The 16,625-nt window shown below is 50.7% G+C and overlaps 1 protein-coding gene across 1 annotated transcript; it reads right to left on the bottom strand.

Annotated features, from left to right (window-relative positions):
* MMP15 (matrix metallopeptidase 15) lies at positions 1-16,187 on the bottom strand. The gene is made up of 10 exons (XM_081202189.1): positions 15,897-16,187; positions 11,511-11,659; positions 10,962-11,084; positions 9,560-9,867; positions 9,140-9,301; positions 8,338-8,543; positions 7,658-7,796; positions 6,778-6,928; positions 5,877-5,992; positions 1-3,687 (listed from the first exon to the last, which is right to left on the bottom strand). Exons 1-10 carry the CDS (start codon positions 15,999-16,001, stop codon positions 3,167-3,169), a joined length of 1,980 nt encoding a protein of 659 aa, XP_081058315.1. The 5' UTR covers positions 16,002-16,187; the 3' UTR covers positions 1-3,166.
* Between the last annotated feature and the right edge of the window lie 438 nt (positions 16,188-16,625).

The following is a 16,625-nucleotide window of genomic DNA, read 5'->3' as shown; positions in this document are numbered from 1 at the left end:
TCAGCACAAATGTTGTGGTTTATTGGCAAGCTGTGGATGTTTTATTTTTTTGGTAGTTCTGAGCATTGAAAATTAATTGGCTTTTCAGTCTTTGCACTTAGGAGATGCACCAATATATTCGGCCCATCGAAGGCACACTCCGAGAACAGCAGGCTGGCCCTCATCCCCACAGCAAAGCTGGGGTTTCATTTTCTCTTGCTGTTTTAAAGTTTCGGGGTTCAACCTTGTCTGAAGCTGTACTTGTGACCTGGTGCCCCCCTTTTCTTCTTCTTCTTTTTTTGCACATGAATCTGCTTTGCTCCCATCAATGTAAAAGCAGGAGACAGCTTGTTGTGGTTTTAGAATGGAGGGGGAAGAGAAAGTCGGTTTGGATGAAGGGCAGGGCTGGGGGAGACTGCTTGGGTTCAGGCCACAACCCCAACCCCACTACCACAGAGATGTCAACACTCACAGCAGCAAGTTTTACACCAGTGTATGCACAAAGTTAGGCTCATTTTGCCAAGTCAGCCAACCTAGATATTGGATTACTTTTGCAACAACAATAAAGGAGGAGGGAAGAGGTGGGGTCAGGACCCCAAGTGAGGATCAGGAGGAAGGAAGCAGATGCTGCCAGGCCTGGCCTGAACACGAGAACCTGGGTGCTCTTAATAAAGGCAAAACGGTGTGTCTTTTAAACAACAACTATTTGAGGCCTTCTGGAGCTCACATTTCTGGAAATAACATATTCAGGACAAATTGAGCTAGGCTTGAGAAAGGGGCTGAAGAGGGTCTCTCCAAGCAGGAGTGGATTTGCTTTCTTCCATGCAGACAGCCAGGTTTATATGTGGACTCCCCCCACCCGCAAAAAAATCCCGAAAATTATGTGCAATTGCTTATATTGCATCATTAATTCTGCTTCCAAAGCTCCAGGTTTTAAAAAATATATGTAATTATTATTAAAGAGAGAAATAGTGTAGAGATAAGAGGCTAAAAAGCCTATAGGAGGGCAGTGGGAAGGAACAGGGCCTGTGGGGCAACTCCTTGGCATGGGGGGGGGGGTCCCTTTTCAGAATCAAGGAGATGGTGTTCCTGTCATTGTAGAGAAGACCGAGGAGGGCAATCATGTTTTAAATACAAATGAGGAAGGGGGAGGGGAATGAAAGAGGATTCTCAGTCTGCTCAGCTTCAGAGATTCAGAGAACAGGAAGACAAGCCACAATATGGTGCTAATTTCAAGCATAAAAATATTAATATCTGTAAAACTGAGAGGAAAGCACCCAGAGAAGCCTCAGAAGGGGAGAAGAGCCATTAAATTAGATCTCCAGTGATTAGGGAAGGGGTAGGGGGTTCTTTGCTCTTTGGTCCTCATTACCATTGACAGAAGCAGAATAAATGATCGTACAAGCAGGCCCGCTTAATTTGTATAACATGTATAGGTTACAGAATCCTTCCTATTTACAGTCCAAAGAAATACACCCCAAAATGCTATGTGAAGGCACTTGGAAGTCACAGAAATATATATAAATCAATGCAACTTTGCTTCTTTTGCCTGTTGCGACGCAAGGTGGTTGGTAGTTGGAGGCAGAAACTCTTGAGGCAAGGGAGTGGCCAAAGAGGAAGGGGGGGCAGGCTCCCCCTCAAACACTGGGGCTGCTTGGAACTGCATCTTGAGAGGCCAAGGGAACTACGGCTGTGTTGCAAGAAGTGGTTGCAGAGTCTCTTTGGAGAGGACAAAACCTGTTAGGACAGCAGCTGTAGTGCCCAATTGATCTCAACATAAATCTCTCACGGCCTTGAGCCAAGTTCTGCAACCCTGCATAGGTTTAGTAAGGCTATCCTCCTTGCACCTCCCACTTTCAGGAAAAATGCACACTTGCACAGTTTCCGTGGCCAACTTTTCAGGTGAACTGCCTGTGCGAATGTCTCATGCACTCAGTTCACGCAAGGTGAGTGTACATCTCCACCTTCCTTGGGAGAGAGGATATATTCCATGGACAAACTAGTCCTCAGCCTTCCAAAGCCCAGGAATTATCCTCACACTAGCTCAGGTCCCTCCTCTGAGGAGCTGAATCATCGCTTACTCCAAAGTGATATAGGGGGGCCCTCAAAAATCAAGCCATGTGGTCACTCCTCATTCGCAGTTACAGCACAACACCCCCAACGGCCTCCAAGGCAGCCCAGGAACCCAAACCCCAGGGCTATGTCTGCATCAAGGCTATTCCGCCCAGCAGAGTCTGCTTCCAAGATATGCAGCAAAGACCAGGGCAATGGGAACAAAGAGAAGTAGGAAATGCGGGGGGAGAGGTAGGTAAGGAGCAGTAGTCACATAGTGGGAAGGAGACAGTCACACAGACATGCACACACACACAGGGCACGCAAACAGTCCCTTCTCCAATTATTCCTGCGCAATCTCCTCTCAGCAGTAGTAGCTCTGGCAATTACAGTAGAAAAGTTTCCCACGTTTTGCTCTGCAAATGAAGAGGCAGGGTGGGAGGGGAAGCACCTTTGAAAATAAAAGTCAAGGTTTTCAGGATGTCGGTTACTGAGCCCAAGGGAGAACACATCTGCAGATATCCATGGGCACACCAAGCTGTCCAGGGCAGCCCATTGGCTGGGAATGGGGGAAGACTCAGCAACTTGCCCTGGCAGGCAATGAAATGTCTCTCCCACCCCTAAGGGGGCGGGGGGCATCAGGTCACAGTTTCTGGAGTACATGCACAGCAGGGGTGGCACAGACACAAATTGGGGAAGCAGGAGCCCCTCCTTCAGACCTCGCAAACAGGCCTGGACTGCCATGCGTGTATTAGGTAGACGAGGGGGACGAGACCCACAGGTTAAGAGAAGGCCACATGCCGCACCCTTTCCAAAGGGCTGTCCGTCTCTCGGGCAGGCCAATCAAACAGGGGAGGTCAGTCACACACCCTCCACCTGCCCATGCCTGGGGGGAGGCGGGGTCTCCAAGGCTGAGGCACAAAGGTAGGGATGGGGGACCTTCCTGTGAAAAGACTCTGCTGAGAGCCATGGTCCAGACGACCCCAGAGACTTCAAGAGCTTCTCCTCCAGAGTTGCCCGGGGGAAGACAAGGCAGTTTCCCCACCTGTCCTGTGCTCCAAAGCTCTGGATGGAGCTTGGAGGTGGTGCGGAAGCAGCAGCAGCAGTAGCAGCAGCAGCCAGGTCAGCTGTGGCTTCAGACCCAGTCCTGCAGGGAGCGCTTGCAATAGAGCAGCATGCGTGGGGTGCCCTTCCGCTGCAGCTGCACGATGACGTAGACGAGGCCCAGGATGCAGAGCAGGAGCAGGAGCAGCAGCGTCACCATGATGATGCTCATGGTCAGGGGGTAATCGTTAATGTGCACCACGATGTCCACATCGCTGCCATGGCCAGGACCCTGCTCCCGGCCGCCTCCCACGCCATCACTATAATCGTCCTCCGCTTCGGCTTCCTTGTCCTTCTCTGCAGGGTGAGTGTCCACGACATTGTCTTCCTCATCCACCACCACCTCCTCTTCCTTGTCCTGCCCTGGGCCATCGGGGCGGGAGGGGGGCTTGCCCACATCGGGCCACCTGCGGCCGGGATCGGGGTTTGTGGCCACCTCGTCATGGCATCCCATGAAGTCCCGCAGGATCGACTTGGGGTACCCGGGTTCTGTTTTCAGCCGCTCATTGTCAAACTTCCAGTACATTCTGCCTTTGTAGAAGTAAGTGTAGGCTGGAAAACAGGAGGAAGTAGGTACTGTTAGTTGGGGTCCCTTTCCATGGCTCACAGCTTTTTCACGTTCTCTTTTTGCCCAGGCTTTCTGTGACTCTTAAGATCCGCTTTATGTGTTTGCTTTTTCCGAATTCCTGCTTAATCCACTTTTATATTGACTTTATACGTATTTATATTACTCTCTAACCGGTTTTGTTTTTGTGATATATTGTTTATTTTTAGACTGTAAAACCACCTAGAGATTTTTGAAATATTAAGTTGTATATAAAATGCTTTTAAATGAATGAAAGAAAAAATAAATAATGATGTATTTGGTGTATTCTTAGCTGCTTGTATCATTAAGCATTGGCTTCTACTGTTATGAATTATTTGAGGCCCTTTGTGAACTAAATCACCGTACCATTCCCCTGACTCTGGATTATCAATAAATATATTTAACCCTATTGGTCCTAATACAGATTCTTGCAGGACTCTACTGTTCAGTTAGCTCCATGGTGAAAAGAACCATTCATTCATTCCTCAGCAGAGCGTTGCTGCTGTGATCATGCTTTACAGTCCATGTGGGGGACATAAATCAAGCAGATGGGCCAGTAGCTCCCAAGAACTCCTTGGATCATTTTTAAGGAGCTGGCTTTACATTGACTCAGTTCACACCTCACAGTAAACCACAGTTAAATCATGGAGTGCAGGGGGTAGCTAATTCCCACTTAGGGGGCCTGATCTGTGCCCTCTCCCCAAGCAAATTTTTCTAGCTTCCCAAAACTCCCAGTTTGGGCAATGGGAGCAAAAAGAAATAAAAAGTAATTTGGCTCCCCAGGGATACACCTGAGAGGACCTGTTCTTTTCCTCCTCTCAGGTTATGCAAAGAGGAAAGAAGCCACCCTCCTGGCTTTGAACAAGGATCATGAGTTTTGCTTCATGCCCAACAAACCACAATCTGAAGCCAAGTTTTCTTCTTGGTTAACTGGCCGTGGTTTCTGGGGAGCAGAACAAACCACAATCCCTAATTGAAACATGATGTGAAGCCGGCGATGGTGTCTCGTTCCCCGCTCTGCGTGAGAGTAAGGAGGAGTGAAAGGCTCCTTCAGAGGCACGACTTACTGGGTGACCTGCAAATAAGGCTATCAACTATCCTCCCGTGGAGTAAGGAAGCAGACTTCAACAAGCTGCATATTGTTGCTACAAGACTGGCATTTCCACATTTGAATGCCAACTTGCTAGTTTTTAGTTTAGCGGGTAGCTCTAAAAAGTTCTTTTATTTTAACGTTTATATACTCCTTGACCAGGGGTCTGCAACCTTTAAGACAAAAAGAGCCACTTGGACCCGTTTCCGAAGAAAAAAAACTGGGAGCCGCAAAACTCGTCATTATAAAAATAACTTTTTTTGTCACTTTTTTATTATTATTTCTTTGTTTGACCCCTCAGAATTACTCCTCCTCATAGAAATAAATGTTAAATTAACAAGTTACCTTTTGTGTGTGTGTGTTCTTCACTCCCCTTCAAAACAGTGACCAGCGTACATGCCCCCTTTCAATGCAGTGACCAGCGTACATGCCCCTTACAATGTAGCAGGCGGGCGGGAAGGTGACGTCGGGACGGTGCGTGACTAACGCACACACCGCCCCCATGCGACGTCACAGCCAGTACAGCGCCTGCCACAGTGGGGAGTGTCGGGGCGCACAATGCGCCTCCTCCCCTCGCTAGTATCCGTCCTGGAGCCGCGGCAAAGGTGTAAAAGAGCCGCGGGTTGCAGACCCCTGTCCTTGACTGTAAGAAAACCTGAAAGTGGTTTACATAAAAAGTTATTTTGCAGATCTCTTTCTTCTCCCCCCTTCCTCACAAAGGGTTTAGATGTGGGTCTCTTTCCAGCATCATCTTCAGCGCAGATGGAAGAACAAGCTTTGCTCTTTCCCGTAACGTCTAATGCAAGGACAGCAAATCTGTAAAGGGTACCACAATTCCCATCATCCCTGAACATGCTCACTGGAGCTGATGGGAATTGTAGTCCCCGATGTCCTGTGACCTAATGCCCGCCTTTCTCCTCTCTGGTTTCCTGCTTCCAACAGCGCTAACGAAATATTCATTATTAGCGCTCATAACTTTAGCAACCTGCTCCTCAAGCTGCTACTTTGCTCACTATACTGAGACTCCACATTTGTCTTGCCAGGTCAGGATCCTTTTCTACTTACTGGCATCAGAACTTAAGAAGGCTCCCTTGGGGGCATGAGGGATTCCAGCCCATACGCTGATCTTCCTTGGGTATCCTGGATCCACAGAATGGCTCTCCTCATCAAAGCGCCAGTACCTAGCGTTACAGAATCGTAGAGTTGGACCTCTGAGGATCATCTAGTCCAACCCCCCCCCCTGCAATGCAGAAATGTGAATCACTGGCCCTTCTTTCACCATTCACCCTCCATACTTCTTTATCAAGTGCTAGTCTTAAAGGGCAAGGGGGGAAACGTTGTCCCTGAATTGGGGACCTCTTTACAGACCCTGAGGGATGCGGGTGGCGCTGTGGGTTAAACCACAGAGCCTAGGGCTTGCTGATGAGAAGGTCGGCAGTTCGAATCCCCGTGACGGGGTGAGCTCCCGTTGCTTGGTCCCTGCTCCTGCCAACCTAGCAGTTCGAAAGCACATCAAAGTGCAAGTAGATAAATAGGTACCGCTCTGGCGGGAAGGTAAATGGCCTTTCCGTGCGCTGCTCTGGTTCGCCAGAAGCGGCTTAGCCATGCTGGCCACATGACCCGGAAGCTGTATGCTGGCTCCCTCGGCCAATAAAGCAAGATGAGCGCCGCAACCCCAGAGTCGGCCACGACTGGACCTAATGGTCATGGGTCCTTTTACCTTTACCTTACAGACCCTTCCCACACCTTTGGTAAATGCCTCAGCCCCTAGGAAGGTTAGGAGGCAAAAATCTCGGGATTCTCCAGCCATCTGAAGATCCTGCCACCAAGTGCTATTAGAAAAATTTACCAAGAATGCCTCCCTTGTTCTCTTATAATGACAACGGTGCTGGGCTGAGAGGTGCCAGAACTGAGTTCTGGCTGGAAAAAATGCCCTGCTGCCACCTTTCACACGCCAGCTACCCACCTGTCCCCTCTGAAGAAGAAGGTGTGCCCTGTAGGCTCCCACCAGATGGCTGCGTCCATCTTGTCATAAGGAATGCCCTGTCCGTAGCTGGTAAGGGGTTGCGGGTAACCCGCTTCCAAATTTGCCTCACGGAAAAGCCAGTACTGATCCCCTGGAGGAAAGGCAGAAAAGAAAATTAGGCAGAGGCTGGGCCATGAAGCACACAAGAAGCCTGTCTTTCTTGTGGGGGAACCCCCCACCCCACCTCCATGCCCAATTCTATGGCATCCATCAAGTCCTGCCTATTCCACCTCAATAATCTGTATGGGGCAAGATGGGGGTGGGTGGGTCAGGTTGCTGGTTTCAGCACTGAGTGCAGGCGTCTGTCTGTTTATGCTACTTTTTAATCCTAGTTTTTCACACTTGAGGTGCATATTGTTCAGACCAACCTGATTTCTGTGATTGTCAGTTGTTTCAAACATGTTTTTAAATAATGTGCTTTAATGCTGGCAACCTGCCCTGGGACCTTAGGCTGAAGGGTGGGTGATTAGTTATATGAATGATGATAATGGTAATACAGAGGGAGCCAGAACACAACACTCAGCTTCCCCACCCACCCTAAAGAGCACAGGAGGGAGTTTTAAGAACAGCTCTTTGGGCTGAACTCCAGGCCTTGAGGTAAAACACAACACATGGACTTTCTGAGGGGTGCCCATGAAACGCCCACCATCCTTCTGCTGGCCCCACAGCAAGGAGAAGAGAAAGGAGTCTGTCAGGAAAACCCACAGGGGCACTTGGGAGTGGGAAGGAGAGGGAGGGAAATACACACAGAATATTTCTCCTGTCTCGACAGAAGACTCAGGAGACCCTCAACGGGGCCTTTGCTTTAAACCTCTCTCACCTCTAAAGAAGGCGAACCGCCCGTCTTGCCTCTCGTATGCAGCATCGATGTTCCCAGGGAGGCCCCTCCAGAAGTGCCCAATGGGCATGGGGTAGTTGTCCAGCACCCGGTTATGACGAACCCGCCAAAACCAGCGACCCTGGATAAAAAAACACAGGGAGCTGCTTAATACCAAGTCAGGCCCAGTGGCCCATATAGCTCAGTACTGTCTACACTGGCTGGCAGTGTCCATCCCCAAGGTTTCAGGCACATGGAAATGAGGAGCAGTGAACCTGGAACCTCTGGCATGCGAATCAAGTACTTTCTACAGCCTCCCCCCTGCCCTGGGGAAAGGAAGCTCAGGCCTGCTGATTCTGGTCCTAGGGCATGACACCCACACCCTACTCCTATTCACAGGTTCGCCCACAGGTAGGTGCCACCCATCATCATGGCAAATGAGGCTCATATCCCACTGCCTGCTGCCCACTTCAAGAGCTCCAGGCTTAGGAGCTCCAGGCCTAGGACAAGAGGAGGGAAAGGGGTATAGGACACTTGAACAAGTCACAAAATCTGGAATTCGGGCACAGTTATTCCTGAGCTCCCCTCAACACCCCATTGCACAAGCCAGACTCTCATCTTGAAGCATCGCTCTGGTAACTGCGGAGAAACCATGGAGGCAGGACAGAGGAAGCTACAGGTACCTTGAACACAAACATCTCCCCACGGAGCATCGTCACTGTGTCAAAGTCCCCGTCACAGATGTTTGGGCCGTACTGGTCTGGGTTGCCTGGGCTGGGGGGCTGCTCTGGTTTGCCAGGAGGGGGTGGTCTAGGAGGCTTGGGACCTGGCTTTCTGGGTACCACAGTAGGGAGGGGTTTGGTGGGCTGAGGCTGTCCCCCTGGAGGACCTGAGTCGGTGGGGCAGGAGGAAGAAAAGAGGGAGAGGGTTTTGTTTATTGCAACTTATATCCAGCCCTTCATCTGTTATAGGAGCTGAGCGTGACTTACAAAAAGCATTAAAATATATAAAAACACAATCAGAACTGTTAAAATATAACAAAATACACAATTCACAGGTAATCTATAACTTGACATGAAGTGAACCCCCAACAGAAGTCACATCAGACAATCAACTAGCTCAGTGTCAGGTCAATTCTCCCTCCAGAAGCCCTGGGGGAATAAACATATTTTTAACTGATGTCAAAAGCTAGCCAATCACTTCTCAGCAGGAAGGGAATTCCAGAGCCAAGGCACCACCACATAAAAGGCCCAGTCTCAGATTGCTGCCTGGCCCTGCAGTGCTTAATATATCAGCTGATGAATGAAGAAGCTGCCGAACAAACGGGAAGATAACACAGCATCTGTCTAAGGCTCAAGCCAATCCTGCATTCTTGTTTACATGCATATGACAGCTGATGGTCAGTCCCGAAACATACAAACGCATACACACACACACACACACACACACACACACACACACACACCGTGTTTGCCTGGCACTCACCATAGAGCTGCTGGATGCCACGAAGGTCGTCATCTGGCAGCTGGAAGTTTTCTGTGTCCATCCACTGATAGAAAGGAGCCATGATGGCACTGGGGTTGTTGGAATGCTCCAGGCCCAAGGAATGCCCCAGCTCATGGACGGCCACCAGGAAGAGGTTGTTCCCTGTTGACAACAGGGAAGGATCGTTCCCCAGCTCCACTCACTTCTGCACTGGACAAGAAACACTTCCCCTCGATTCCACTGCTTATTAGGCTGACGTGGAAGAGGAATCCCAGCCAACCCCACCCATGGCCAACCATTAGGCAGGGCCCAACTGAGGTTCTTGGTTTTCTAGGCCAATGTCAATGTCAGATCCCTTTGCCCTTGGCAAGAAGAGAACACCTTCCTTACATCCTTATCAGGCCCAAGATTCTTCCTTACCAGACACGTCGGCATTCTCAAGAGTCCAGGGCTCATCCAAGTCAAAGTGTGCATCTCCTCCCATACCGGGACCTGGGAAGTATGCATGCGCCAGAAAGCCCCCGGTGCCATCAAAGGGGGAGCTGTCCCCGTGGAATCCGGAGGCAAAGAGCACCATGATGTCTGCTTCCTTCCTCCTCTTGTGCCGGATTTCATCGTAGGGGATCTCCTGGAAGATGAGGGGCGTCACTCGTTCCCACACCTGGAAGGCTCGGCGGACGGCATCGTAAGAGTAGTAGAGCCCCAACTTCTCTGTGTAGTTCTGGATGCTGGGAACACAGAAGGAGAGGCATTACTGGAAGCGGGTGGGGGAACCATGCAAGGCAAGCCTTCCCCGCAGCTGCAACACCACGTGCCTTTTAGTCCCAAGGAGCCCTTCAGCAGCAAAGATGCACACCAGCAAAAAGTTACTGAAAGGCAGGTGTGGCGGAAAGGCAAAGACTGGCAGATGAATTCCACAGAGGCTTACGGCAAGAATGAATGGAGAGTGGACTGCCCTGCTCACAGAAGCAACTGGCCCCTGTTTCATATTGTGATTGCTGAGGCTTTGGTGCTCCAGAAAATGCAAGCAGGCAGAGGAGGAGAGGGTGTGTTGAGTGCACATCTGGGCAGGTCACCCTTTTGCTAAGAAGAGGCAACTTTGCATTTGATCTCGAGGTCTCACCTGGTTTTTTTTTCCTCCACTGTACCTCAACCCACATGTGGGTTTCTATATCGCTGCTGCCACCACCACCTTTGTGCCCAGCGTATGTGGCACAGCTGACGAGGCAGGCCGTTTCCTACAGAGGCTCAGGTCACAAAAAACTGGTCAGCCTTTAATGTCCTAGAGAATCTATAGGGAGAATGCTTCCCCCCCCCCTTTCTGCAGGATCCTGACCCAGCTATTCTAGGCATCTCTGGAAAAGCAGCAGGGACCAAATGAGGGGACTCTCTGTCCACTCGCAGCATAATCCATATGAATGCCATGCAGTACCCAGTGCAAAATGCAAGGCAAAACTTCCTAGGCTAACTTCAGCTTCCTATTCTTTAGAGATATTGGTAGTCCTTATGGCGGCATAGAAAAGTCAGCAAGGGGTGGGGCCTCTGAATTATGCTTCCTCCCCATCTTCCACTTTCCCCCTCCTAATGCTGCCCATCTCTCCTTTGTTTCTCAAAGCATTTTGAATTCTGTAATTCCAGACTCTGCAATCTAAAGATGATTATCAAGCATATTGCTGCAAAATTGCATCATGTACATTTTAAAGCACAAAGACATTTGCAAAGTCTTCAGGCTTCTGTCAACTCTACAGCCAGTTCCTGCCCTCCACCAAAGGTTCCCTCCCCAAACAGTCCTGCTTCATGCCTCAGCAGCTGTGGAACGTACCTGAAGCTCAGGTGAGCCTGGCTCCACCTCCGCCCAGTCAGTGCATAGCGCTTCCGTCGCATGTTGGCCTTGACTTGAGCCCCAATCTTGTCAGCAACGCCGCAGCGGGGCCGCTTCATCCACCTGCAAGCGACAGTCAAGCCTAAGCCCTCATACACATACACAGGACACCAAGAGCCAGCACCCATCCCCACTTGCTCAAAAGTGATTCTCTTGCAGATATGAATTTGGGAATTCCCACATTAAAAGCTGAAGGAAGTTGCCCCCATCTCCACTTGCCTTGCTCTTGCAAAGTGCTAAGGTGAGCAACTGGGTGCTTGGAAGGATGGAGAGAGAGAGAGGAAACTCCCATCTAACAGAAAGATCAGTGGCAAAAGGATGGAGGAAGAGAGGACTGAGCTGGCAGCAGGAAGGAGTGTCCTTCACAACACCCATTATATCCTCCTCGAGTTTCCCTTGCCTTGTCTCAGTTCTCCAACAAGGAGAAATGCCTCTTCCCATCACAGGTGACCTGCAGGAGGAAGACCTTCTGAACAGTAAAAAACTTACGCTTTTGTCTCTTCATCCAGAATGCCTGTCACAGGGATGCCATAGAAGCTCTGCATCTCAGAGAGGGCTGAGGAGAGGGTCTGAGCTGAGCGGAGGGTGGACATCTGGCGGTTGGACTGCGGAAGGTAGCCATAGAACTGTAACCAGCCCTGCAAGTGAAGAGGAGCCCTGTCATCAGTGTGCAAAAAGCCACACCACCTGCAATCACACAGCTGGAATATTTCCTTTCTGCTTTAAAACGCCTAAGCCTTCCTTATGTGGGGTATTGTCAAGCACTCCAAAAGTAAAGCAACTTTCAATGTATTTTGTGTCAGACAATTCCTTAAAATAAAATTAAAAAACCCTTCCTGTGTGCCCATGCAAGAGTTAAAACCCAGGACCTCCAGTTTAAGCCCTACTATCACACTGGCAAACTTTCTACAAATTAATATGTAGCCGTTATTAGGTGGTGGCCCCCATTTTCAAACTAGAAATTGAAGGGGGAAGGCCCAGATTCATGAACACATTTCTCAAGCTGGCAACCAAGACTATTCATGAAACAGGAATGGCCTGTAGCCTGCAGGCCAATCCTGGCCCATGAGGCCATTTTCCCCATTAGTGGTGTCAGCTGATGGGCAGGAGGACAGGGTATAATCCTGCCTCATCTAAGAAAAGGATCCTGCAGCCTAGGTATCAGGATTTAATCCCCATTCATCATGTGATGAGCTAGGATTAAAGCCCCTTGTCCTTCTACTTGAAAAGGGTTGTGGTGGTACCTGTGGAGTTGCGTGGAACTCCCCCATACCCTGCTGACACCCACCCACTGCTCCAAATGACACCTTTGCAAAGGGAAAGCCCCTTTCAGATAGCCCCTGCCTCCCCCTCTAACTACCAGAGCTGCTTCACATAGCCCTTTTGCAAGAGGCAAGACTATTAAGCACCATAATGGCATTGTGTGATTGGCAGGGTGTGGCCCTGCCCACCTGTCCAATTTGGCCCAAGAGGCAGATCCCCACCCCTGGACAGATCAGCTCAGTCTGAGGTGCCCTTATTCCATGTGGGACGTTCCAGCTAGCAACAAATCTTGTGAGTGGGTCGGCTTCTCAGCCAACTCCTGAATAGGACAATTGTCTAGTGAATGAGCAGCTGGTAGTCTTGTTGACCCGCACACTCTGAAGCACAGAATCATAAGCTGGAGGCAGACAACAGGTTTTCATCAGGTTGGAAGTGGTGCAGCAGACGCCTTGTGACATGTGGAGGACCCCCATTCCTTGACTTGGTCCCCCGTCACCCCTGGTTAAACTGGGTTTTTAAAATATGCTTTACTATCAATAATGAAGAAAAAATATATTAGTAACAACCATACAAAGAAAACAACCAAACAATAACAGAATCCATTTAGTATTAGTCATACATGAGAAGCACAAGAAAAAAAACGTGAATTAAGATTAATTCACTTTTTAAGATTAATCATTACTAATTTTGTAAAGACAAGGCTACGATCTGCCAATAACAAATGCATGAGAGAAATCTCCAGAATTACAACAAAGGTAAGTAAAAATAAATAAAATATTAAACAAGAGCCAGTATTTAGCCTGACTATCTTCACAAGCTCTACAAGTCTACAGTGTACAGCACAGAGTTCCCAAGATCCTGGTCACTGATCTCCACTGTCATGCCTTTTAGCTATCACAGGCTCCATAAATTTGCATGTTTCTGCTGGTATATTTGTTTCCTCTGCTCTATAATTTATATATTTAATAAAGTCAAACGAGACTGTGTAGAAGACCCTTTTCTTGACAGCCCTTTGTGCAGATGAACTTTACATACCAAATTTCCACTGTTGGTTTATCTGTGTACTTTCCAAAGTGTGTGATGGTCAGTTGCTGCCATTATCAAGTAGCACATTATTTTTATAATCCAAATTTTGGCCATCCCAGATGTTCAAAATCACCAGGGTGGGAATTGCTAGTGTTTCTCGGTGAGTAATATATTGGACTTCTTCAACACGTGACTCCTGAAAATTGTCACTTTAGGGCATTTCCACCATTTATTTAATTACATTTATATCCCACCTTCTTCTCCAAGGAGCTCAAGCTGGCGTACATGGTTCTTCCCCAATCTCATTTAATCATCACAACAACCCTGTGAGGTCGGTTAGGCTGAGAGGTAAGGTCACCAAGTAACTTCACGTCTGAGTGTGATTTGAACCCTGGACTCTCAGGTCCTAGTCTGACACTCTAACCACTACACCACAGAGGGATATCAAGGTGGGAGTATGTACCCTTTCCTTGTCTAACAAATCAGCAAGTCTGTGAAGATGACCAGGAGATGCAAGGCAATTAAACTGATGTAAGATGCCAGCAAAATATGGTTTTAAGCCAGGCATAGGCAAACTCAGTCCTCCAGATGTTTTGGGACTACAATTCCCATCATCCCTGACCACTGGTCCTGTTAGCTAGGGATGACAGGAGTTGTAGTCCCAAAACATCTGGAGGGCAGTGTTTGCCTATGGCTGTTTTAAGCATTGTTTCCTTGACACTGAGCCCAAGAGCCTTGCTATTCCAAGTTTCCCTCAAGCTGCACATCAGTGCCGAGACCAAGATTCTTTCAAACTCTGTGACTTCCCCATGTCCAGTGATAATAAATTTTGGGAAACTTGCCCTTTTAAGACAATACAGCCACCCCCAACCTGGTGCCCTCCAGATGTTGCTGGACTGACTACAACTCCCATCAGCCCCACCCAACACACCATGCTGATGGGAGCTGCAGGGCACCAGGTTGGCAAAGGCAGACTTCACATTTGCCGCCTTGCACCATTCCTTCAAAGTCAGCCTAAGTTCTCACTCACGTCTCCATATATTTTGCCTCGCAGAAAAGCAACTACTTCCTTAATACTGCGCCAGCGGCTCTCTAACACACCCAAAGCCTCTTGCAAAGTTCTCTCACCTCTGGTGGGTGGGGGAAGACCTTGGCTTGTATTGCTCTCACAGGCTGTGAAGAGAGCATTTTTAAAAATCCAATTGAATTATTAGAATAGAAATCCGGTCTTGGCACTGATAACATGCAAGTTATAACTTAGCAAGAGAAGGCTCTGCTGAAAATGCTTCACCACCTCACTAACTGCAAACACAGACACCACAATTACTCATGGCTGGTGTGTGTGCTGTTGCTGCAGCCTGTGAACACATAGACCCCTGGGCTCCCTCATGCACATCTCCTCTGAGACAGGAGGTCCTCCCAGCCACTGATTCAAGGGCATCTGCTGCCAACTGTGCCTGTTTTCAGGGCTGCAGCCCAAAACTCTTCCCACCCCCTATTTATTTCCCCCCAGGAAGGTGTCTTGGGCTTCCCTGCACTTTCCTGACTATGCTGGGTGGTGCCCACTGCAGGAATTCACCTGTCCTTGCAGTGCTAGCCTAGGTCCTGGGGCTGCCAACTTCTGCCACTCATGTCCAGGTGGGTGAGGACAAAACTAACCAGGATGAGAATTTTGCAATCTTTTGACAAGAACCCCTTTGGTATCCTTCCCCCCCCCCCTTTGTGAACAGTCATTCTGGAAAGCAGAGGTCACGTTGAGGTTCCCAGCAGCCTTCACCAACCTGGTGCCCACCAGATATTTTGGATCACAATTTCCACCATCCCCGACCTTTGTCTGTGCTGGCTGGGGCTGCAGCCCAAAGCATCAGGATGGTACCAACTTGGCAAAGGCTGTCCGGAAGACCGTGGCAGCCCAGCTAAAGCTGGCCCTGGGTCCTGAGTTGATCTAGAACCCAAGGCTCTCCTCTGCCAGGGCAGGAGGACTTTGCCAAGAAAGCTCCCTCTATCCTCCTTCTTCCAGTCTTGGATCAAAGCTCTCCAAAGCTTAAGAGCAAAATAAAAGGTGACCCCAGCACCCCTCAACCCCACATAATTTGGGCATAGCTGGGCACCTGTCAGGCCATCAAGCCCGAAGCCGAAAAAGACCAAAAGAAGAACTGAGCGCTCCTCTTCCCACGAGTTGCTTTTTCCAAGGCCAGACTCGCTTTCCCCCTATTTGTACTCGGCCTCTCCAGCTGCGGGCCAGATGGAGTCTTGCTTCACGGGGAGTGGGGCGGGAGCAGCCTGGGGCCCCCACGTGGGCCCTCGGCTGCTTGGGTCTTCCCCGGGCCGGCGCGCTGCGACGTTGCCCCGCCGACTACCTGCGCTCTCCGGGCTGGAGCCCGGGGCGCAGGTGGCCGTCTGGGGAGCGCAAGGCAGGGCTGCTGCCGGTGCCGCCACCTCCTGGACGCCTCCCGCGGGCCCAGTCCGCCCCTTCCCCACGGAGCGCCGCTCTTTTGTTCGGCCGCCCGGGCAGGCGGGAGACCTTGCCCGGCCGGCCTGCCTGGCCAAGGCGCAACAAGAAGCGCAGCAGAGCGGGGGACCTACCTCGGCGTCCACTTCGCCCGGGACCGGCCCCGCCGAGGCCCGCAGCAGCAGCAGAACCCCCAGCAGAAGCAGCAGCGAGGGCTGCGGACAGCCTCCGCCTCCCATCCTGGACGCCGCGCCTGCTCCTCTCTCGGTTCACAGCTCGAGCCGCCGCCGTCCTCGCCCCGGGCCTAGCCAGGCCCCCTTCGCTACTTGTCGCCCGCCGGCCTCTGCTGTTGCTGCTGCCGCCGCCGCCGCGCCTCGGCCATCGCCTTTGTGTGGCGGGCTGGCGCCCCAGCCTCGGCGCTGCGCCCGTCCCGTCTGCTCGCCGCTCCCTCGCCCGGCTAGCTCAGCGGAATGCTCCAAGCGCCGCCCGCCCCGTCGCGCCCTGCGCTGGGCTGGGCTTGTGGCTGCCGCCGCCTAACGGCCAGCCGACTCACTGACCGCCCCTCAAGCCCAGCAGCCAGTCCGGAAGGCCCCCGAGAAACGGGCAGCTAGCAGCCCCACGCCTCCAGGCTCAAACCGGAACGAGGCGGCGGCTTCGCCGTCTGGGCTCCGAGTCCACGCTTGTAGCTGTTTCAGGCATGGGGGGGCGGGGTCCCTGTGCGTTTGCTTACATAGGATTCGGCGAGGCTCCAAAAGCCTCGGAAGCGGGGGGAGGACTGAGACGAGCAGAGGTTAGCTGACTTGGTGAGCGCATGATGCTGATAACGCGAAGGTTGCAGGTTCGATCCCCATATGGGACAGCAG

The sequence above is a fragment of the Podarcis bocagei genome (assembly GCF_964188305.1).
Source record: "Podarcis bocagei genome assembly, chromosome: 7".
In the NCBI taxonomy this organism is placed as follows: domain Eukaryota; kingdom Metazoa; phylum Chordata; class Lepidosauria; order Squamata; family Lacertidae; genus Podarcis; species Podarcis bocagei.
The sequence above is the reverse complement of the archived record's forward strand: the minus strand, read 5'-3'. Positions and strand labels throughout refer to the sequence as shown.